This window comes from Callithrix jacchus, chromosome 12 (genome assembly GCF_049354715.1).
Source record: "Callithrix jacchus isolate 240 chromosome 12, calJac240_pri, whole genome shotgun sequence".
Classification (NCBI taxonomy): domain Eukaryota; kingdom Metazoa; phylum Chordata; class Mammalia; order Primates; family Cebidae; genus Callithrix; species Callithrix jacchus.
The window spans coordinates 6440631-6463683 of NC_133513.1; the positions used below are offsets into that span (position 1 = coordinate 6440631).

General features: G+C 56.0%; 2 protein-coding genes across 2 annotated transcripts in view; both read right to left on the reverse strand.

The window, feature by feature from the left end:
• Positions 1–243: 243 nt before the first annotated feature.
• On the reverse strand, positions 244–8322 carry PAM16 (presequence translocase associated motor 16). Its single transcript, NM_001347988.1, has 5 exons — positions 8201–8322; positions 2545–2629; positions 1299–1435; positions 889–954; positions 244–395 (listed from the first exon to the last, which is right to left on the reverse strand). The coding sequence occupies exons 1-5, from the start codon at positions 8201–8203 to the stop codon at positions 312–314; spliced, it is 375 nt and encodes a 124-aa protein (NP_001334917.1). The 5' UTR covers positions 8204–8322; the 3' UTR covers positions 244–311.
• Positions 8323–11824: 3502 nt separating this feature from the next.
• Positions 11825–23053, reverse strand: part of CORO7 (coronin 7) — a 62102-nt gene continuing 50873 nt past the window's right edge. The window contains 19 exon segments of the mRNA NM_001347976.1: positions 11825–12444; positions 12568–12654; positions 14024–14115; positions 14786–14921; positions 15192–15308; positions 16108–16197; positions 16292–16433; positions 17268–17353; positions 17432–17536; positions 17627–17769; positions 17846–17932; positions 18052–18160; positions 18666–18841; positions 19268–19394; positions 21071–21208; positions 21393–21485; positions 21571–21716; positions 21800–21857; positions 22278–22332. Of these exon segments, the coding sequence (NP_001334905.1) occupies positions 12439–12444; positions 12568–12654; positions 14024–14115; positions 14786–14921; positions 15192–15308; positions 16108–16197; positions 16292–16433; positions 17268–17353; positions 17432–17536; positions 17627–17769; positions 17846–17932; positions 18052–18160; positions 18666–18841; positions 19268–19394; positions 21071–21208; positions 21393–21485; positions 21571–21716; positions 21800–21857; positions 22278–22332 (1993 nt within the window). The 3' untranslated portion in view covers positions 11825–12438.

Sequence of the window (23053 nt, forward strand, 5' to 3'; positions counted from 1 at the left end):
AGTCTGGCAGGGTGCCATGGGAGGGAGCCTGGCGCTGGCAAGGGTGCTGTGGAGGCAGGAGAGGCCGCATCCTGTACGTGATTGGACTTGGCTGGGGCCTGCCAGCTGGCTGCCTACCAAGCTTGCCCAGCCAGGCCCCTCTGGGCTGTCAGGATGCTGCCTCCCCAAGCCAAGCACACACAGCCCTGCGACTGGCAGAGGAGCAACCTGCCCTCTGGAATCTGGACCCATGCACATGAGAAATGCAGAAAAGACATTTATTACCAAGCTATAAATTAGAGGCGGCAGGATGGGTGGGGAGAGCCAAGCAGTCACGTGTGGGGCGTCCGCCCTTCTCTGTCCTCCTGGGCCTGGATTCTGAGTTCCTCATCCAGGCGTTCCTTTGCGCGGACCACCTGGTAGGTCACAGATAATAAGGCCGGGAGGCTAAGCCTCCGCCCTATGCCCCTTGCCCACATGGGACACAGCCTCTTCCCATCTGGCCCAGGTCCATTTTTGGAGAGCAGTGGGTGGATACCAGTGCTTCCTTCAGCGCTGCCTGGGGAGACAGAGCCAGGCTGCAGGGGCCCAGTGCATGCTGTGACCTCTGAGAGCTGCTTCTAGCACCCTACCCGCTGGCGTTCCTGCTCCTTCCAAGTCCCAGCTGGTGGAGGGAGAGTTGCTGTCTGGAGTGACACAGCCTGAGTGGCTGGACCCCACAGAGCTGAAGCAGTCAGAGGGGTGGCAGTTCAGGGGACTCTGTGAGACCGGGGCACCATGGGAAGGCCCGGCACAGTTTTCTGTGTGCTAAGCCCTTAGCTGGCCAGCTTCCCCCAGCCAGGAATCCAGTCCCAGGTGAGGAGAGGGGGTCCTGTGACTTCCCTCCTTCCAGAATCAAAGACCACTCACCTTTGACTGCAGGTAGAAGGAGCCACCAACGGATTTGTCATTCACCTTAAATAAGTGTTCATAGTTCTGCGGAGGAGAGGCGGGTGAGAGGGCTGCAGATTGTAGCGAGAGACACTGGGCAGGCTTTGTGAGGTCACGTGAGAGAAGCCACAGGACTCCTCTCCACCCTGTGTGCCACATGCAGCTGTTGTGGCCACTGAGAGGCAGATGTGGACAGGTACCCTGGAGGGCGACATGGCTGCTAAAACTGTCCTGCCTTGGGCCTAAGACATAACGAGTGGTAGCAAGCTGGAGTCCACGCTGGCTATGGCCACAGCATCCAAATTGGACTTCTCTGCCAGGCCTCCCTTCACTCTTCCCGCCCTGGCAGCCTCTCCCCCTCAGTCTTTGGGGCAACCCAGTGGCCTTACCTTCTGGACCTCCTCGGGGCTCAGCTTGGACACGTTGAGAATTTGCTGTGCCTCCTGGAGGCTGAGGCCAGAGAGGTTGGAAGCTGCTGCAGAGCGGTGTCCAGCGCGTCCTCGGGCATCAGCTGCGGCCCGGCTGGCTGTGTGGACATATGGGTGATCGCTCAGTCCTCAGCAGCCCAGACTTTGCCCTGGGCATTCCAAGTGGGTGGCTCACCCCTGCCACTGGCACAGGATGAGACACGGACAGAGGTGGCGAGGAACCTCTTCTCCAGGAGTGGTTTTTTAGGGGGTAGTGGGTGGGACAGTGAGGACAGATGTGCCTCACTGGAGGAAAAGGGCAGAGTCTGACCACCAAACCTGGCTCTTGGTCCCCAACCTAGACCATGAGATGACAACCCGCCCCCACATCCCAGGGCACAGCAAATTGGGGAGATTTAGGCTCTGATGGGGACTGGACAGTGGAGCTGTGGGCATGAGAGGGCTCTGCAGGGGCCCGGCTGCCCACCGGTCACCTAGATCACCAAAGCCGCTGCCTTGGGTGACCTTTTTCCCTTTCAGTGACCCAAGAAGCTAAAATCAGGAGCTGGTAAACTTTCTCTAAAGGCTCAGAAAGTAGATGTTTTAGGCTTCTCTGGCTAATGAGCATGCATTGGACCCATTCCACTCTGCCCTGAAAGCAGCCCGTGGGCATGTCTGTGCGCCAATCAAATTTATTTGCAAAACCAGGGCTGGGCCCCATGGCTCACACCTGTAATCCCAACACTTTGGGAGGCTGAGGAGGATGGGTCACCTGAGGTCAGGAGTTCCAGAGCAGCCTGGCCAACATGGTGAAACTACCTCTCTGCTAAAAATACAAAAGTTAGCCGGGTATGGTGGTGGGTGCCTACAATCCCAGCTACTTGGGAGACTGAGGCAGAAGAATCACTTGAACCTGGGAGGTGGGACTTCCAGTGAGCCAAGATCGCCCCACTACACTCCAGCCTGGGTGACAGAGTGAGACTTCATCTCAAAAAAAAAAAAAAAACAACTTTATTTGTACAAAATCATTTATTTTGATAAAACCCGGTGTCCAGATGGGCCAGTCTGCCAGCTCCTGCCCTGGATGCTCTTGCTAACCAGGTCCCAATGAAGGATGCCCCTACCATGGGAACTGCCCCAGGCCACCCACAGTGCAGAACCATCAGGCCTGAGGTGCCCATGGCTACAGGGAAAATCTGACCCAGAGGGGAGACAGGCCCATGCTCACCTGCAAACTCCTGCCGCAAGGCCCGTGCAAAGGCCCTGCCCACCACCTGCACGCCCATCACGATGATCTGCGCCAGGTACTTGGCCTGTGGGCAAAGCAGGCACCTGGTTAGCAGGCTGCTGGAGACCTGAGGTCATGAAGCACAGAGCTGTTGCCCCGAGCCACCCCCTCCAAAGAACCCTGACTGAAAGCTTCCATGATGGGTGGCTTAGACACTCATTGGACAGGCAGGTGAGGGGTGAATTTGACAGAACTCCAAGAGATCCCCCCTCATCCTTCAAGAAAGGCAAAGAAGAGCAAAGGCAAAGTGGCTGCAGCCCCCAGCTTCAGGAGGAAACCTAGTGGCCTGGGAGCTAGAACACAGGGACAGCACCAGACCTAGCAGTATCTCCCTCTCAGCTTTGGGGCTGAGATTGGTTTTCCTGTGTTTCTGAGATCATCAGCCCCAACCTTTATTTTACCAATGGGGAAACAGATCCGTCATAATTCTCCCAAGTCCAATGATTTTAAGTCGGTTCCAGTCAATAAAACAAACTTGCTAAGGGCCTACTTAGAGCAAACCCATTTCCATCTTCAAGGAGCTAAAAGGCCGCTAGGAGGGTGTTTAAATGCACCACAGACCACACGATGAGGGAGAGTCAGGCTTGTCCATTTGTCATTTGTTCAGCCACTGGTTCACCCATTCATTCAAACATCTGCTCAAAGTCTACTCTGTTCAGCACCTGAGCACAAAGCTAGCCTGGTCCCTGCCCCAAGTCGGGCACACTGCTGGCCTGCCGGGGAATCCCACTGGTGCACAGCAGGCTGAATGTGCCTGAAGGCTGCACGTGTGATTCCACTCCCACGGAGGCCCTGGGGAAGACTGAGTAAGAGGTGACCGGAAGCACAGAGTCAAGAGGGAAAACCTGCAGCAGAGATGGGGTTCTGTGAGAGGAGGCTGTTCTTTCTGGGCTGGGCTTTGCAGAACAGGTAGAATCATGATGGAAATACTAGGGCTTTCTAGGCAGAGGGATGAGGTTGAGCCAAAACTGGCAGGAGAGAAGGCAGAAGGGAGTTCCTGTGAGCGCCCAACAGCCTAGGCTGGCCTGGGAAACTGGGAATCTGACAGATGACATGGAAAGATGCACAGATCTTGGGTGAAACAAAGAGATTATATATAGACAGCATGTACAAAGGACCCAGTCACTGTGAAGCCGTAGATGTGGGGACGTGGTGTGGGCTGGAGGAGGCTTGGCATAGGCTCAGAGCTCATGCGGCACAGCCCAGTGACTCTCCCTTTCTTCCTAGTGCTTTTCTGGAGTTAGAGTTCCCTTCAGTCAACAAGTATCAGCTGAGCCCGCACACCAGGCACAGTGCCAAACACGTTTAATTCATTGTGCCATTTAATCCTGACAACTCATGGGGCTTGGTGACCGGCCAGAGGACATACAGTGGGTACCTCGGAGGCAGATGGGAAACCCAAGGCTGGTGCTACCAGTCACGGCCGTCACTACGCAGGGTCCTGGGGTCTGAAGGGAGGGCACCTGAGCAAGCCGACAAGTATCAAGACCCCAACCCCGAGGCTGGAGGGGCTTGCCCCACAGATTCCAGTGGATTCCAGACTCCAGAACTGGCCTTGTTCAGCCTCTGAGGACCTGCGCTTTCCTAACAGGCAGGATGTGATTATGGGCCATTAGGCGAATGAACAAACGCAAGTGGGTTAGGATTTCACAAACAGGTGGAAATTTCCTAACTTCTGGATTTCACAGCAGAAAGCAGAACCCAGAGATGACCGTCTTGTGATCAAGGCGAGGGGCAGGGCTGTGGCCGCTGTGCTGCAGGTATGGGAGGGTCAGAGATGCACCTACTGACACCTGTGGTCTCAGCTGACTTCACCTCCTTCCTAAACATCCCCCCAAGGGCAACAGCAGGCTCAGGGATGGGATGCTGGTGCTTTGAAGGACAGAGGTGAAAGGCAGAGGGTCCCCTCAGCCTGGAACATGGCTCAGGTCTCAGGCTACCCCTCCCACCACATGGCCTTGCAATCACTTGTTTACTCTTCTGCCAAGGCCAATGACTAGACTATTGCAAAATAATGCATTTTTTTTTTTTGAGATGGAGTTTCGCTCTTGTTACCCAGGCTAGAGTGCAATGGCGCGATCTCGGCTCACTGCAACCTCTGCCTCCTGGGTTCAAGCGATTCTCCTGCCTCGGCTTCTGGAGTAGCTGGGATTACAGGTGGAAGCTACTGCGCCCATCTAATTTTGTACTTTTAGTAGAGACAGGGTTGCACCATGTTGGTCAGGCTGGTCTCGAACTCCTAACGTCACGAGATCTTGCTCTCCTCGGCCTCCCACAGTGCTGGGATGACAGGCCTGAGCCACCATACCCAGCTAACTTGTTTAAAGATGAGGCTGTGCCATGTTGTCCAGACTGTTCTCGAACTCCTGACCTCAAGTGATCCACCCACCTCAGCCTCCGAAAGTGCTGAGATTATGGGCGTGAGCCACCACGCCTACTCTTTTTTTTTTTTTGAAGCAGAGTCCAACATTGTCGCCCAGGCTGGAGCAGTGGTGCAGTCACAGCTCACTGGTGGCCTCAGGACATCCTTCCACTTAAGCCTCCTGAGTAGCTAGGGCTACAGGCTTACGCCACCACACTTGGCTAAATTTTTGTACTCTTCTGGAGAAGATGGGGTTTCGCCATGTTGCCCAGGCTGGTCTTAAAAATCCTGAGTTCACCAGAAAATGAAATACCGCATGTTCTCACTCATAGGCGGGTGCTGAACAATGAGAACACATGGACACAGGGAGGGGAGCATTACACACTGGGGTCTGTTTCGGGGAATAGGGGAGGGACAGCGTGGGGTGGGGAGTTGAGGGGAGAGAGCATGGGGAGAAATGCCAGATATAGGTGAAGGGGAGGAAGGCAGCAAATCACACAGCCACGTGTGTACCTATGCAACTATCTTGCATGTTCTTCACATGTACCCCAAAACCTGAAATGCAATTTTTAAAAAAAATCCTGAGTTCACACGATCTGCCCTCCTCGGCTTCCCAAAGTGCTGGGATTACAGGCATGAGCCACTTCGCACAGCCCACCTCAGTTTTCTTAACTGCAAAATGGAGAGAATAATACCATCCTCACAAGAGGACAATAAGGCTCTCAGGAGGCAATGTCCATAACACTGTGGGGACAGACAGCAGCAGATCCAGAACTAGATGGCATACTCAAGCCTCTAACACACCTAAGCAGTACCCTAATGTCCCCTGAGCTAATGCCATGGGTCAGGCTGGTGTCAGAGCTCATTCATGGGGACAGAGCTCTGCCAGCTGCAGCTACCATGGGTGACCAAAACAGCCACTGCCCAAGGCCCCTCCCAGAGGCTCCAAACATTCTATAGTCCAGTGACTGACACTTGGGCCTGAGGGTCCCAGGCAAAAGGATCCAGCTGATGTGGCATCCAACTTCAGGCCACGTGACTGTCAGAGAGCAGTAGTTAGAAGCACAGGACCCAACCCTGGGACGCGTGGGGACAGCACATGTGTGTACTTGCTGCGCAAGTACAGGACCAGAGGCCAGCAGCTGGGACCACAGACAGTGCTGTGGGAGGCATTCAGCAATGGGGTTTATACTGATTTGTGTCTTTGAGATTTGCGTGCAATGTGCCTTTGAGGCCAAGCGCCAGGCTCCGGGGAGATGAACAGACGGCCTCATTCTCAAGGACACTCCAGTCACCCAGGGCCCCTGCAAAGAGATGCTGGCATCACAACTAGGCAGGAGGAAGGTAAGGACCACAACTGGGGCCTGGCCAGTGGCTGGAGCAGCAAGTGTCCCTGAGGCATCTGAATGAATATGGCTGTTCAGTTTTGGCTAAACTGCTGTCTCATGAACTCCATGTCCCCAGGCACGGTTTCCAAGCACTTCCTAACCCTTTCTGCTGGAGGGTTCTGGCCATCTCCCAGTGTACACACAATTCTCCACCGCTGCCTACAGATTCGGTCCACTCCCCAGCTTGATATTCACGGTGATGGGTCTGGGCTCAACTTGCCGCCCTCACCTCTCTTCCCGCTGCAGCCACACCCTCCCCTCTGCTCCTACAGCCACTCTCATGCTTGTGGCCTCGGCAGGGCCTTTGCTGTTCTGAATTCCTCCATCCTGAACATCCCTGCTTCTACCCTGACCCTGTCAAAACCCAACATCCTTCAGGACTTAACATCACACACCATTCCCTGGGTGAAACCTCAGGCTCTCCCATGTATACCTTCTGAAAGCACTTTCTTTTCCTGTTAATTGTCACGCTGGGTGCGGTGGCTCACGCCTATAATCCCAGCACTTTGGCAGGCCAACGCAGGAGGACTGCTTGAGCCCAGGAGTTTGACACCAGCCTGGCAACATGGCAAAACCTCATCTCCATGAAAAACACAAAATATTAGCTGGGCATAGTGGAGCATGCCTATTGTCCCAACTACCCAGAAGGCTGAGGCTAGTTGGGATGGGGTCGGAGGATTACTTGAGCCCCGGGAGGTCGAGGCTGCAGTAAGCTGTGATCGCACCACTGTACTCCAGCCTAGGAGACCCATCCTGGGCAATACAGCAAGATCCCATCTCTACAAAAAATTTAAAAATTAGTCAGGGGTGCTGGCACCCACCTGTAGGCCCAATTGCCTGGGGGTTTGAGGTAGGAGGCTCATTTGAGCCCAGGAGCTCAAGGCTGCAGTGAGCCAGGATCGCTCTACCGCACTCTAGCCTGGGTAACAGAGAGATCCTATCTCAAAAGACAAAGAAAAACATGAGTCTTGGGACACTGGGCTCCAAAGAGGTCTCCGACACAGTGGGATGCATGACTGCGGAGGAGTCAAACAGTCTGAGCCTCAGGTTTCTTTGTTTTGTTTTGAGATGGAGTTTTGCTCTTGTTACCCAGGCTGGAGCGCAATGGCACAATCTCGGCTCACCGCAACCTCCGCCTCCTGGGTTCAGGCAATTCTCCTGCCTCAGCCTCCCGAGTAGCTGGGACTACAGGCGCACCACCATGCCCAGCTAATTTTTGTATTTTTAGTAGAGACGGGGTTTCACCTTGCTGACCAGGATGGTCTCGATCTCCTGACTTGGTGATCCACCTGCCTCGGCCTCCCAACGTGCTGAGATTCCAGGCATGAGCCACACCGCGCCCAGCCGAGCCTGCACGTTGAAAGGTTCCCCCACGTGACCTGACAGTGCGACACAGGTCTGTGCACTCGCTCTACGAGACAATGCTATCACACAAACGCTCCGTGCCTGGTGTCTCGGGGCCTAGTTCAAGCCCCAGATCTGCCACTTTCCTGGAAAGGCCAACTTTCCAATGGGTATAGCAACAGCGACTCTGCAGCGCTGTAAGGTTCCAGGGGAGGTGCTCACCGGCCAGACCCACGCTCCACCGGCGCCCATGGCTGCTCGCTCACACGCGGGCTAGGCACAGCGCGACCACGTTTTCCCGGCCTCTTCCATGCAGACGGCTTTCCCTGGCCCTGAGGCCGCCGCAGCCGCCACTGCTGGCCTAGGTCCCCCTGGATGCAACGCTTCCCAGACCCTGCTTCCTGCCGGGTACGCAGGGGGCGCACGCCGCCCGGCGCCCGCCGCCCGGCCCCCAGCCCGACTCGGCCTCCCTTCCTCGGGCCGCGCCCGACTCGGGCCTCACCATGGCAGCTGCTCTGCCTTGGGGACTCAGGCTCCGACTTCCTGGCCTTGCGGCCCCAGCTCAAGGGTGGCCGGCGGGTCAGAGGTCAAGGGAGGCCACAGAGAGCGCTTGCGCGAGACGGCGCTGAGCATGCGTATTACCTCGGTCCCGGGGCGGGGCGCTGGCGGTGTCGTAGCCGCTCGGGGCGGAGTCGGAGGCGGGATTTGACACATGGCGGAGCCTGCTTCGGGCTCCGGACAACTGGGGGCGGGCGTGGCGGCGTGGGGCGGTACCAGGAGCCTCAATGGCCTGCGTGCTTACGCTGGTGCGCTGGAGCAGCTAAGCACATCGGTCAGACCTGGGGCGATTTCTGCCCTTGATTTCGCCAAAATATTTGGGAATGCAACATTATACGAAATCAACGAACATATATGGAGTAGGATCCCAAATTCTCAGGAATATTGAAGAAAATAGGAAACTTCAAGATAGGTTTCATCCATATTCCTCCTGCCTGGGACGCTCGTTCCCTCCTTCAAATAATTGCTCAAATGTCACCTCAATGAGGCCCACCTAGACCCCGTACAACGCCGTGCCTTGCCCTCCATGAATGAAAATAGTAACAGATTTACTGAGATATAATGCATACACTTGACATTTCACGATGGTCAAGCGCACAGTCCAGTGCCTTTTATTCACAGAGCTGTACCACTGTCCACTATTAGTTCCAGAACGTTTCATCACCCATTAATCCCTCCCCTCCCCCAGCCCCCGTCAACCACTCGTTTTTCTCCCTGTGGATTCGCAGGTTCTGGACATTTCATAGAAACAGAATCATACAAGCCAGGCATGGTGGCTCACGCCGGTAATCTCAACAATTTGGGAGGCCGAGGTGAGAGGATCACTTGAGGCCAAGAACTCAAGATCAGCCTGGGGAACATGGTGAAACTCCAGCTCTACAAAGAAGTACATAAATTAGCCAGGTGTGGTGGCAGGCGCCTGTAGTCCCATCTACTTGGGAGGCTGAGAGGTGGGAGGATCTCTTGAGCCTGGGAGCTAGAAGCTACAGTGAGCTGTGATCATGCCACTGTACTCCAGCCTGGGTGACAGAGCAAGGCCCTGCCACAAAAACAAAACAAAACAAAACAAAACAAAACAGAAAAAAAGGAAAAAAAAATGCAAAAACAAAGAAATCCAATCATACAATGTGCAGGCTTTTGTGACTGGCTTATTCTCCCTTCTTGATAGTCTCTATATTTTTTAATCCAAGACTGTGACCACCCTCTACCTACCATACAACATAATTTACTCATTATTTTGAGACAGAGTCTCACCCTGCCACCCAGGCTGGAATGCAGTGGCACGATCCTGGCTCACTGCAACCTACACCTCTCAGGTTCAAGCGATGCTCATGCTTTACCCTCCTGAGAAGCTGGGATTACAGGCATGGACCACCATGCCCCACTAATTTTTGAATTTTTAGTAGAGACAGTGTTTCGCCATGTTGCCCAGGCTGGTCTCTAACCCTTGGCCTCAAGTGATCCACCCACCTCAGCCTCCCAAAGTGCTGGGATTAAAGGTGTGTGTCACCATACCCGACTAATTTATTGTTTTATTTTTTTCCTTTGTTCTTTTTGAGACGAAGTCTTGCTCTGTCACCCAGGCTTGAGTGCAGTGATAGAATCTCAGCTCACTAAAATTTCCACTTCTGGGGTTCAAGTGATCCTACCACCTCAGCCTCCCAAAGTGCTGGGATTATAGGCATGAACCATCATGCCCAGCCCACACCTGGCCTATTTTTTTTTTTTTTTGGAGACAGGGTCTCACTCTGTTGCCCAGGCTGCAATGCAGTAGTATGATCATGCCTCACTTCAGTCTTGACCTTCCAGCATTTGAGCGATACTCTCACTTCAGCTTGCTGAGTAGCTGGGACCACGTGCTTGGTTAATGTTTGTATTCTCTGTAGAGATAAGGGTCCCCCTAGGTTGCCCAGTCTGATCTCAAACTCCTAGGTTCAAGCAATCCTCACACCTTGGCCTCCCTTTGCTTTTGTTTATTGTCGAGAATCTGTTCCCTTCCACTAGAGTGGGAGTTCCTGCTGGGCAAGACTTTTCTCTCTGCTCTTAGATGTCAAGGGCCTGGAACAGGCATCTGGCACACAGCATTTGGCAAATGGTGGGATGAAAGTTGGGCTGCCTCGCCCCCTGCTGGGCACCACCCCACCCCCACCCGCCCCGCTCTTCTTCCCCTTCCTCCCATCCTCCACATTCCTCCCTCTGTGCCCACATTGTCCTTCCTTGCTTGCCTGGAAGCTGCTCTCTCCCTGCATGGCTCCTCATCAGCCCTTAGGTCTTGTCTCTTAGCTCAAAGTCACCTTCTCAAACCCCGAATCTCAGTTGCTTCCTGTTCCCCAGTTTCTTTTTCTTTTTTTTTTTTTTGAGATGGAGTTTTGCTCTTGTTACCCAGGCTGGAGTACAATGGCGCGATCTCAGCTCACTGCAACCTCCACCTCCTGGGTTCAGGCAATTCTCCTGCCTCAGCCTCCTGAGTAGCTGGGATTACAGGCATGCGCCACCATGCCCGGCTAATTTTTTGTATTTTTAGTAGAGACGGGGTTTCACCATGTTGACCAGGATGGTCTCGATCTCTTGACCTCGTGATCCACCCACCTCGGCCTCCCAAAGTGCTGGGATTACAGGCGTGAGCCACAGCGCACAGCCCCCAGTTTCTTTTTTCTTTTTTGAGACGGGGTCTTGCTCTGTCGCCCAGGCTAGAGTGCAATGGCATGATCTCAGCTCACTGCAACCTCTGCCTTCTGGTTTCAAGTGGTTCTCCTGCCTCAGCTTCCCGAGTAGCTGGGATTATAGGCACCCATCACCACACCTGGCTAATTTTTTTTTTTTTTGAGACAGAGTCTCACTGGCACCCAGGCTGGAGTGCAGTGGTGCAATCTTGACTCACTGCAACCTCCACCTCCCAGGTTCAAGCGATTCTCCTGCCTAAGCCTCTTGAGTAGCTGGGTCTACAGGCATGTGCTACCACACTGGCTAATTTTTTTTTTTTTTTTTTTTTTTTAGTAGAGATGAGGTTTCACCACATTGGCCAGGCTGGTCTCGAACTCTTGACATCAGGTGATCCGCCTGCCTTGGCCTCCCAACGTGCTGGGATTATAGATGTGAGCCACTGCGCCTGGCCTAATTTTTGTATTTTTAATAGACACGAGGTTTTACCATGTTGGCCAGGCTAGTCTCGAACTCCTAACCTCAAGTGATCCTCCCATCTTGGCCTCCCAAAGTGCTTGGATTATAGGCGTGAGTAACCACACCCAGCCAGTTTCTCTTCCTTACTGCTGTCTTTGCACTCTATCTGCTTGCCTGAAGGCTGTCTAATCTCCCTGCATAAGAAGGCTTAGGAAGCTGAAGCTCCTTGCGTGACCTTGTCTCTCCTGTCCTTTACAGCATCCCGCCATCCAGAGCACTGCAGTTACCTGCTGGTGAACGAATGACTTCCAACAGTGCACAGCTGATCGGGTCTTGGGAGCAGAGTGAGGCTAAGATACAGGGAAGCCCAGGTCCAAACCCCTGTCACCCACATTCCTGTCCCCTTCGCTTGCCAACCAGCCCAGAGACCATAGCAGCATAAGAGGTAGCCAGCTTAAAAAAGTTTAATTGCTGAGAACATCCAGAGCAGGTGCGGGCCGGTCTTTGTGGGGCTCACACCCCCCTTATTGGACCAACAGCTCTGCGATGACTCCTTCTCCTGGCTACAAACCTGGGAAGCAGGGCAGCTGGTCCCAGGGCCCTGAGACTGGTGCTGCTCCAGAAGGCCTGGTGGGGGGCCAGCCCCCAAGGCCCTCGACCAGAACTGGGGCAGCAGGCAAGATGGGGCAGCATGGGGTGAGCAAAGGTGCTGGACGAGGCCAGCCCAGGATGGGACTGGCCCAGGACAGCAGAGAGACCAGGGGAGACAGGGTACCCAGGGCCTGCCCAGGGACATGCTACTGACCCCCCGCCACTCTGCACCCCTGGCTACATGCTAGTGGGAAGCTGATGTGCAGCAGCTGACCCCAGAGACAGCAGAGGTGAGAACAGTCCCTGGGAGCTGCCAGAGTCCCAGAAGCTGTGGCAGTGCCCACGGGAAGCCAGGGCTGCAGGGGTGAGAAGTGCCGGCACCAGAGAGGCGGCTTCCAGCCTGAGGATGAGCTGTGAGGTGTGCACTAGGAGGCCGCAGCACAGGTGAAGTGGAGGTGACGGGGGCGCAGGCTAGTCCTGGGGTGAAACACCGAAAGGTGGGAGAGAGTCAGAAGAGCCTGGGAAGGCGGGAGGTGCGTGCTGTGCCATGTGCCAAGGGATGGCGCTGCCTGACAGGAAGTGGGGCCACTTGCCACTCACCCACTCATCCTCGTCCACACCTTCAAAGGAGTCCTGGGGGAGCGGGTCGTCCCTGTTCCCCAGCTTTGCCACCATGGCATTCAGCAGCTGGGAGAGAGGGCAGGAGAAAGGTCGGGAAAGGCATATGACTCCCTACTCCCACTCTGACAATGCTGTGAAAAGAGCTTGTTTTTTGTTTTTAGAGAGAGGGTCTTGCTCTGTCACTCAGGCTGGAAGGCAGTGGTGCAATCATGGCTCACTGTAGCCTGGACTTTCTGGGTGTCAGTGAACCTCCTGCCTCAGCCTCCCAATTGGCTGGGACAAGTGTATAACACCACACATGGTTAATTATTATTATTTTTTTTGAGACAGAATTTCACTCTTGTTGCGCAGGCTGGAGTACAATGGCGTAATCCCGGCTCACTGCAACCTCTGCCTTCCAGGTTCAAGTGATTCTTCTGCCTCAGCCTCCCAAGTAGCTGGGATTACAGGCATGCACCACCCTGCCTGGCTAATTTTGTATTTTTAGTAGAGATGGGGTTTCTCCATGTTGGTCAGGCTGTTCTCAAACTCCTGACCTCAGGAGATCCACCTGCCTCAGCCTCCTGAAGTGGTGGGATTACAGGCATGAGCCACCGGTTAGTTTTTAAAACTTTTTTGTGGAGATGGTCTAAAACTCCTGGCCTTAAGAAATCCTCCTGCTTTGGCCTTCCAAAGTGCTGGGATTACAAGTGTGAACCACCACACCTGGCCAAAATAGCCATTTTATTTTATTTTATTTTTTACTTATTTATTTATTTGAGATAAAGTCTCGCTCTGTCACCCAGGCTGGAGTGCAATCGCTCGATTTTAGCTCACTGCAACCTCCGCCTCCTGGGTTCAAGTGATTCTCCTGCCTCAGCATCCTGAGAAGCTGGGATCACAGGTGTGCACCACCACACCTAGCTAAAATTTTGTATTTTACTAAAAATGCGGTTTCACCGTGTTGCCCAGGATGGTCTCAAACTCCTGAGCTCAGGTGATCTACCCGCCTTGGCTAGGATTACCAATGTGAGCCACCTTGCCCAGGCTCAGAACAGCCATTTTAATTAAAGCCCTGACAAAGCTGATGGGTTTCCACTGAAAAGGACACAAAGAAGAGATGGGAGTGAGAGACTGAGAGGCTGTGGCACACAGCACCACATACACGAGCTACTGTCTCTGCACATGGCCTCAATGCTCAAAATGTACTCCAGGGTCCCAAAGCACTTGGGCCCAGAACCTCCAGAAGCCACCAGGGTGGGGTTCTCACTACCCTCCCCCACTTCTTGTACCCTGTGGTCAGTCGCAGGGCTCTGGAAGGTCTCCCCACCCAGATCTGGTGTGAAGAGGATGTGACATGTGGTTGCTGTCCCAGTCTGGGTCGGGGCTGGAGAACTAAGGGGTCATGGCCACGTGCAGCCATGACCTCCACACGGCTGCTCTCTCCCATGCCTACCTCCTCCTTCTTTTGCTGGTCTGACTTCTCTTCCAGGTACTGCGCTGAGGAGGGGGCCCGACGGGCAGGGGTCTCTCGGGGAGCTTGGCTCACTAGGGCAGGGCAAGAACAAACATCAGAGAGTTCATTTGGTGGGGGCTCCTTGGTGCCAAGCCCTAGGAGATTTCTTTTTTTTTGAGACAGAGTTTTGCTCTCGTTGCCCAGGCTGGAGTGCAGTGGTGCAACCTTGGGTCACTGCAATCTCCACCTCTTGGGTTCAAGCGATTCTCCTGCCTCAGGCTCCAGAGTAGCTGGGATTCCAGGTGCCCACCACCACACCCAGCTAATTTTTGTATTTTTAGTAGGGACAGAGTTTTACCATGTTGGCCAGGCTGGTCTCAAACCCCTGACCTCAGGTGATTCGCCAGCCTCGGCCTCCCAAAGTGCTGGGATTACAGGAATGAGCCACCGTGCCGTGCCGACCTAGGGGGTTTCTATGGCACAGACCCAACAGGTGGTGTTAAGAGTCAATGGAGCCCCAGTGTGTAAGGCCTGGCCTGGACACCAGGGTGTGTGCATGTGTGTTGGGATAGGGACTTGCAATGAAAACACAAAGCATGGGCGCTGCCCTCCAGAGCCTGAGACTGGCTGACACAGCAATTCCACCCTCGAAAGGGCCAAAGGATTCTGCGTGCCAACAGGAATGGAACTTCAGCCCAGGCCTTCTGTCCCTTTCTCTAGCCCCCACCTCGCTTCCTCCCTACACCCAGTCCCTCAGCGCACCTGGGCTCATGTCAGGAGGCTGCAGGCTGAGAAGCCGGGGCTGCCCAGTTGCACCTTGAAGCCAGGCCTCGGCACTGAGCACGGGCTCCCAGCAAACAGCTGTGTCTGGGAACACGTCATCCTGGAAGAACTCTTTCTGCAGACGGAGAAACGGGCTGTCCTGAAACCCTGACCAGGGGCCCAGGGCACACGGGCATCTGCTGGGGAGGGAGGAGGCAAGACCCAGGACCCTCTCACCAGCCTGGGGCTTCCATGAGTTTCAGCATCTCAGTAAAAGGGGACAAAGAATAATGTCCCCAAAGAATAATGAGTGGGACCATTTGGAAGCAGGGCCAGATGGGACCCAAAATCCCCTCTAGGCACTGAGAAGGGGATGGGCATCAGAGTCCCAGGGCCTTGCCCTCACCCGAACTCTGGGCAGCCGGAAGGCCACAGGCTCCAGGGAGGACTGACGCAGCCGCAGGCACCGCATGAACTCCACCTCCCGCACATCACACTCTGTCTTCGGCAGGAGGGCGAAGCCCTGGGGGAGGGAGGGAGTCGGGGCTGCCACTGGGACCTAGAGCTCATGGCTTGGCATGCAGTCTCCCAGGGTGCCAGCGTCCCTCACTGAGGACCGTCACGACTGTGGCCTGTCCCTGGTCAGTAACGTGCTGGTCATGTTGAACTACCTGCTTTCTGGAGGGAAAGCCCTCATTTGCAGCATTTCCCTACTTCCATAGCGCACAAACTCCCAGCGGGGCTGACTGCTAGATGCCAACTCCACTTCCTGAATGTGGTACTGGGATGAGATGCAAATAGCACATCATCCCACATTTCCTCCATGCACTCCAACATGTGACCTCAACCGCAAAAATAACAGTAAAATTGGATACGTTACTTACGAAGTGATAAACTGGGTATTACTTTGGTTGTTAATATTCTTAGGTTCATATTGTGAGTTCATATGGTTTAACCTTATCTAGTGTAATTTCTTGTTTGTTTTGTAGAGATGGATTCTTGCTTTGTTGCCCAGGCTGGTCTTGAACTTCTGGGCTCAAGCAATCCCCCTCCCTTGGCGTCCCAAAGTGTTGGGATTCCAGGGCACTCTACCCAGCCTATACTGTAATTTTTAACAATGGTTGAATATGACAATGACTCTCAAAATTCCTAAATAGTTCCAGCACCAGCTCCTGCCAGTCAGTGGGCACAGCCCCAGCCCCAGCCCCAGCCCAAGACTCTGACCTTGACCCACAGGCTCCTGCACTTATACATGTGGCCACCAGGGGGCGGGGCAGCCTAGTGGTCGCATTGGGTGGGACCAGGCGCCAGGGTGGCCTTACCTTGTGGGGATCAGCCGACGTGAAGCTGTTGCACTCCAGGAAGAAAGGGGACTCAGGAAGCAGCTCATACAGGAACACACGGGTGTCACCCTGTGGAGAGGAAGGTAGGCCAGGGACCCTCCAGCAACACCAGCCTTCTTCCCACTGCCTCTCACCTGCCACCCCACCCTCCAGCCCAGCCCACCTTGCCGGTCAGGAGCACCAGGCCTGTATCTGAGTCATAACTAGGCAGCAGAGTTGAGGGAGCCACATCTAGGCCCAGCACTGCCAAGGGGCCACCAGCCAGGGTTTCAGCTTCATATAGGAGCATCTGGCGCTCACTTCGGCTGCAAGGGGGTTTGGAGGCAGAAGCTCAGAGTTGGAAGGGCCTGGGGCAGGGCAAAGACTCCCACACTGCCCCTGCTCCATTCTGGGTTGCAGGCGAGGCCTAGTGTGGCCCTCAGAAGTGTTGGCCCAGCCAGGCATAGTCACACCCTAACCTGCCCCTCTGCCTCTGGGTCCCCTATTGACTCTCTCCCCCACTACTCACCCACCCATCCATCTCCCTCAGACCCCCCTCATGCACCCCTGCATCTATGTCCCCCACCCCCTCACCCACCCCTCCATCCATCTCCCCGAGACCCCCTCACCACCCCCTTACCCACCCCTGCATCCATTTCCCCCAGCCCCCTCATCCACCCTTGCAACTCTCTCCACCCCCTCACCCACCCCTGCATCCATCTCCCCCACCCCCACCCACCCCTGCATCCATCTCCCCCCACCCCCTCACCCACCCCTGCATCCATCTCCCCCACTCCCACCCACCCCTGCATCCATCTCCCCCACCCCCTCACCCACCCCTGCATCCATCTCACCCTTACCCCGAAAACACCCCTCCATCCGTCTCCCCTACCCCCTCATTCATCTAGCCATCCACCCATCCACCTATCTTCCCACTCATCCATCCACCCATCTATCCCCACATTCATTCATCCACCCATCCACCCATTTGCCCACCTATCCATCCACCCATCTACCTATGCATCCAATCATCTACCCACCCACCCAACCAGCCTGTGAGGGGCAGGGAGTTTCTGAAAGCCTGACAAGTGTATGTGACTATGGAGAAGGGGGCACAGGTGGCTGCTGAAGACTGGGGATGGGGGTCCCTGACTCCTCACCTGTCAAAGCCAGACACCAGCAGACAACGACCACCACACACCCAGACAATGCGGGCTCCACGTCCTCCCTTGGGCCCTGGGCCTTCCTGTTGAGATACATCTTGTGACACCCAGCCAGGACCCCTGAACCAGATCTGAGGCCACTCCCCAGCCCGTGTGCTCACCTGCAGGGGCTCAGGGCTACTCAGGGGCCTGTAAACCCGCACACGCCCATCCCTGCAGACAGTGGCCAACTGCTGCCCATCAGGACTCCAGGCCAGGCTGAAGATCTGGGGGCAGGAAGGGACGTGAGACACAGCCTCACCTCACTGCTGGCCTGCCCCTCCTCACTGACGGCCCTGCCTCTGCAGCACTCCTACCTGGTCTCGGTGGCCCTGCAGCTTCAACCGCTCAACTCCAGCCTGAAGGTCCCAGATGCGAACAGTAAGGTCATAGGAGGACGAGGCCAGCACATCTGCTGCCAGTGGGTGGAAGCGCAGGGAACATATCTTCTCCATGTGACCTGGAGGAAGGCAGGGGTGACAGGGAGCCCTGTGGAGACACTGGCCACCCTAGCCCCATTCCCGAGCCTGCCTGACCTGTGAGCACAGCCTCGGGTGTGGTGAGCACCTCTTTCAGGCCCTCTGGGGGCACCCGCCACAGTCGGATCCTGGCATCCTCACCACCTGCAGAGGACAGAAGGGGGCTCATCACTGCTGGGCCCAAGACCCCTGGGATCCCCAGTGCCCATCCAGGACCCAGGACCCAGGACCCTCCCTCAAGCCTGGGCACCCAGCCTCCTTACCCACAGCAAGGCGACGGGGGTCAAAGGGGTCCCAAGTCAGATCAGTCACAGCTGCCCCATTCTGCAGTGTGGGCAGTGCAGTGTCAGGCAGGCGGCCAGGCTTCTGTAGCTGTGGGAAGTGCCCCCAACCCGAGGACCATCAGTGCCAGGCAGAAAAGCCAGTCCCCAGGGGCTGCAGGCAAGCAGTGTGTCTGGGCCCCCACCTGCTGCAGCAGAGACTCCCACCACTGGATGGCCCAAGCTCTCTGCCCTGACCACCTTGTGCCCAGGTGCCAACTGCAAGGCCCCTAAGAGTGAGGGGGCAGTAGCGTGAACTGGTGGGTAAAGCTCAGGCTTAGGGCTCAGGTGGCCTGGCTTTGGATCCCAGCTCCACCACTTACACAGCCGTGTGACCCGGACAGGTCACTAAACCTCTTTGGACCTCTTCTCCCTTATCTGTAAAATGGGGATAAAAGTGGCAGGCCCCACGGCGGGTGGCTGGGAGGATGATGGGACAGGCTGGCAGGGGCATGACACATGGTTTGTGCTCCCTGTGCCGTGCGTGTGGCTAAGACCTGTGCATTCTTGCCACTCGCAGGGAACTGAGGGGCAGCCCTGGGGAGCGGGACCCTCACCTCGAGCACGGCCACCTGTCCCCCGCTGCTGAGCAGGGGCACGGCCACATGCAGTTTGTTGGCACAGAAGCCGTCACACTCGCCAGGTGTGGTGAGGTTAAGCCCCTTGAGGTTGGTGATGTGGCTGTCTCGGTGCAGGACGGTGCCCTGAGCATGGCGGAACTTGGAACAGGGGCCTGGCGGGTAGCAGGGACATGGAGCTTCGTGTGAGGATGCTGTCCTTGTCCACCCTGCACTCCGAGAACCCACTCCCCTCACCCTGGGCAGGTGCACAGCGTGAACCTAGGCCCAGGCCTCTGCTAATTCAGTGGATGCAACTCGCCCAGCAATAATGCCTGGAACAAGACCCTGTTCCCTGATGGCTCTGAGGAATCTCAGTGGAGCCCCAGGGTTTCAGCTGGGGGTGGTCCCAGCCACCTTCCTGTTTTACAGGTGAGACTCAGCAGCCACACCCCAGCCCCCAGGATAAATGACTCTGCCAGGAGCTGTGAGCTGTGATGGGGGATGCCTTGCATGAGGCCTCTGCTCAGGGGTAGGGTACAGAGGAGTGGGGCAGACAGGGCTCCCAAGGTAGGAGTGAGCTCCTCGTCCTTCTCCCTTACCCAGCAGGCTCTGCAGCGACCTCAGACTGGGGCTGGTCCCAATGCCACTGGTGCTGGAGAGCGAGGGCCCCAGGCTGGAGGGCGTGGAGGGCGAGGTCAGCGAACTGGGAGGGGAGGAGAAGTCCTCCTGGGGAGGGGCATGGGGTCAGCCAGCCCACTCCTAGGTGTGATGGCCAAAGAGAAGGAGCACCAGCTGACTCCAGGGTCACCACACTGGGCCCCCTGTGGACTGAAGGAGCCCCCACTGTGGGCATGGAACAGGAGCGGTGGGGGGCACGGGCATAAATGCAGATGCTGCCAGTGCTGGAGTAACACACGGGGAAGCAGCTGAGCTTCAGACTGAGGGGACAGCAAGTGGCAGCTGCTGGCTCCTAGCCCTGCGGGAGGGTGTGCCCAGTGCGTTAGATCTGCCAATATTTTCAGAGGAGCCAGAAATCTAGATCTATATGAGAATTCTTGCTTTTTAAGTGTTTGCCCAATTTAGAAAGCACTGTGAAGTTCCTTCTTTACGCTCCACGTGTTTCTCGGTCTCTGCTACACGTCGAAATGAAAGAAGGTTGGGGCCGGGCACTGTTGCTCAAGACTATAATCCCAGCAGTTTGGGAGGCCGAGGAGGGTAGATCACTTGAGGTCAGGAGTTAGAAACCTGGTCAACACGGTGAAACTACTTCTCTGATAAAGATACAAAAAAATCGGCCGGGCCTGTAATCCAAGGCCAAGGCGGGTGGATCACCTGAGGTCGGGAGTTCAAGACCAGCCTGACCAACATGGTGAAATCCCATCTTAAAAAAAAAAAAAAATTAGCCGGCTGTGGTGGCAGGCACCTGTAATCCCAGCTGCTCAAAAGGCTGAGGCAAGAGAGTTGCCTGAACCTGGGAGGCGGAGGCTGCAGTGAGCCGGTATCGCACCATTCACTCCAGCCTGGGTAACAGGGCGAGACTCCATCTCAAAAAAAAAAAAAAAGGCCGGGCGAGGTGGCTCATGCCTGTAATCCCAGCGCTTTGGGAGGTGGCTGAGGTGGGTGGATCACCTGAGGTCAGGAGTTCAAGACCAGTCTGACCAACAGGGTGAAACGCTGTCTCTTCTTTTTTTTTTTTTGAGACAGAGTCTTGTTTTGTCTCCAGGCGCCAGGCTGGAGTGCAGTGGTGCGATCTCCGCTCACTGCAACCTCCACCTCCCGGGTTCAAGCAATTCTCCTGCCTCAGCCTCCCAAGAAGCTGGGACTACAGATGCACACCACCACACCCAGCTAATTTTTTATATTTTAGTAGAGACGGGGTTTCACTATGTTGGCAAGGATGGTCTTGATCTCTTGACCTTGTGATCCGCCCGCCTCGGCCTCCCAAAGTGCTGGGATTACAGGCGTGAGCCACCATGCCCGGCCCGTCTCTTCTACAAATACAAAAATTAGCTGGGCATGGTGGTGGGTGCCTGTAATTTCATCTGCTCAGGAGGTCGAAGTAGGAAAATGACTTGAACCTGGGAGGCAGAGGTTGCAGTGAGCCAAGATTGCACCATTGCATTTTAGCCTAGGCCATAAGGGCAAAACTCCTCTCAAAGAAAACCCGCAAAAATTCTCCGGGTATGGTGGTGCATGCCTATAATCCTAACCACTCAGGAGGCTGAGGCAGAAGAATCACTTGAACCCAGGAAGAGGAGATTGCAGTAAGCTGAGATCACGCAACTGCCACTCCAGCCTGAGCGACAGAACAAGACTCTGTCTCAAAAAAAAAAAAAGGCTGTTGGACCAGTGGTGTCATTGTGGTGTCACCAAGGTAGGATGGGGGCGGCCCTGGTACTTACGCTTGGGTCTGCATCGCCCACAGGTGTCTTCATCACCGCAGGCTGGGCTGTGTTAGGGAGAGGCTCCATAGGGGGCACCAGACGGGAAGTGAAGCTGGGGTAGGGCCGGCAGGCAGGGTTGAGGCTGACCTTCTGCACCTGCAGGGAGGCCAGCAGTGGGCAATGGGGACATGGGCTGCCCGGTCAGGAGGGACCCCATGGGAGGGTCGAAAGGATGGGGATAGGGGAGTATCCAGCAGGCCAGGCTGAGTTGGTACACAGCCAGACAGGGGGCTTCCAGGGGCTGGGGGAGGCCAGGAGAGGTGATAGGCCCTGGTCCTACCTGCTGGTTGTCCCCAGCCCACCAGCTGTGGGGGTCAGAGGCAGGCACACAGCTGGCAGTGTCCGGGAACAGGTCCTCATGGAACTCCACAGCCTGGCCACAGACAAGCAGGCAGCCAGTGAAGCCCAGGCCCCCTGACTCCCCAGTCCCCTCAGCCCCTCACCCAGGTCCCCCTCACCTTTCGGGGCACATGGTAGCTGATGGGCACGATGGCTGTGTCGCTCAGCTGTAGGACACGAAGTACCTCGCAACTCATGACGGCCAGCACCTGCCGGGGCACAAGGGCAGCCCCCCGAAGCACACTCTCCAGGACACACTGGGTCACTGTTGAGGATAACACAGGGGGACAGGCAGGTCAGGTAGAGGAGTGGAGGGTAGGGGAGAGGGGGCGAGAAAGCAAGGCTTACCTGGGCTCAGCGCCGGCTGCTGCGGGACCACCTCATAACAGTACAGCTGCCTCTCGCCCTGAAATGAGTCTGAACTGAGCCCTGTTTGCTCACTGCACCCCTGGGGAGGGCCCAGGGCTGGCACCAGCTCCCCGAAGAACCTGAGTCACCAAACCACGGTGGCTGGCGATGGGGCCGCCTCATATGCTTGGTGCTGAGCTGAGCCCTGGGCCAACTCTATGTCACTTGCTCAGCCTCACTGCGCATGGGGTGAGCACTGGGGGTGTACATCAGAATTTATGGAGTGCTGACTGTGTGCTCAGCCCGCTCTATTCTCGATCTTGTTCTCAGGAAGGCCAGTGTTCTGGGAGAGCTATAGTCACCTTGGCTGCACGGGGAGACACAGAAACCCTGTCCTAGTTCCTCCCCACTCTCAGGGAAGGCCAGGGGCTGGACTCCAGGGTGTGGAAGCCAGTGGGAGCCCCAGCTTCTCACTCACCTTTCCTGCCAGGACAAGGAGCCCAGAGTCAGGGTCCAGCAGGGGCAAGAGATACCTGAGGGAGAGAGGGCAGGATGGTGGGTCAGGGCAGTGGGAGGGCAGCCAACCTCCTGACCCCAGGTGGGAGCCCTGGAGAGGCGCCACAGTGACCGGAAGCCACTTGGCCATCCAGCCAAATTCAGCCTGGTCCCCAGGAACCCTCTCCTTTTCTGAGCTTCCCACATACCCAACACACACCCACACCCCAGCTGCTCCTCCCTAGGCCCTCTACCTGCGCACCTGCGTCAGGAACCCCCTCCTTCCTGAGCTTCTCACATGCCCAGGAAACGCCCACACCCCAGTTGCTTCTCTCAGGCCTCCACCTGCACACCTGCGTCACTCCAGGATTCAGCTGGGCCTGGGCACATGGGAGCTTGGGCCCAATCTCAGTCCCAGCTCTTCCTCTGAGAAGACCCCACGTGCATTCTGTCCCCTTCACACTTCTGACAGCCGAGACATCAGGCCAGCATTGCCACAGAAGGTGGAGAGGGGATGCCAGATGCAAGGAGCCCCCATCCCACTCAGTGCTGCCTGTGGACAGGCAGTGTCTAGGAGCAGTGCAGCCAGCCCTGCCGCTCCGGATCTGCACTAAGGTTTGTGGCCCCCTACTCGATTACCCCATGCTCCCTGGGACTCGATGGTATCTTGGAGGATCAGAGCCCCCTCCAGACTGACTTCAAGTTCCTGTGCGCAAATCAGAGCCAGGTGCCTGGGAGAAGGAGTTCCTTTGGCTGCTG

What these genes read in the sequence shown, in the direction of transcription:
- PAM16 (NM_001347988.1), bottom strand. An exon ending in GCCCCGAGGAGGTCCAGAAG is followed by an intron (nt 955 to 1,298) that starts GTAAGGCCACTG and finishes TCTCCTCCGCAG; the next exon opens with AACTATGAACACTTATTTAA. An exon ending in CCTTCTACCTGCAGTCAAAG is followed by an intron (nt 396 to 888) that starts GTGAGTGGTCTT and finishes GTGACCTACCAG; the next exon opens with GTGGTCCGCGCAAAGGAACG.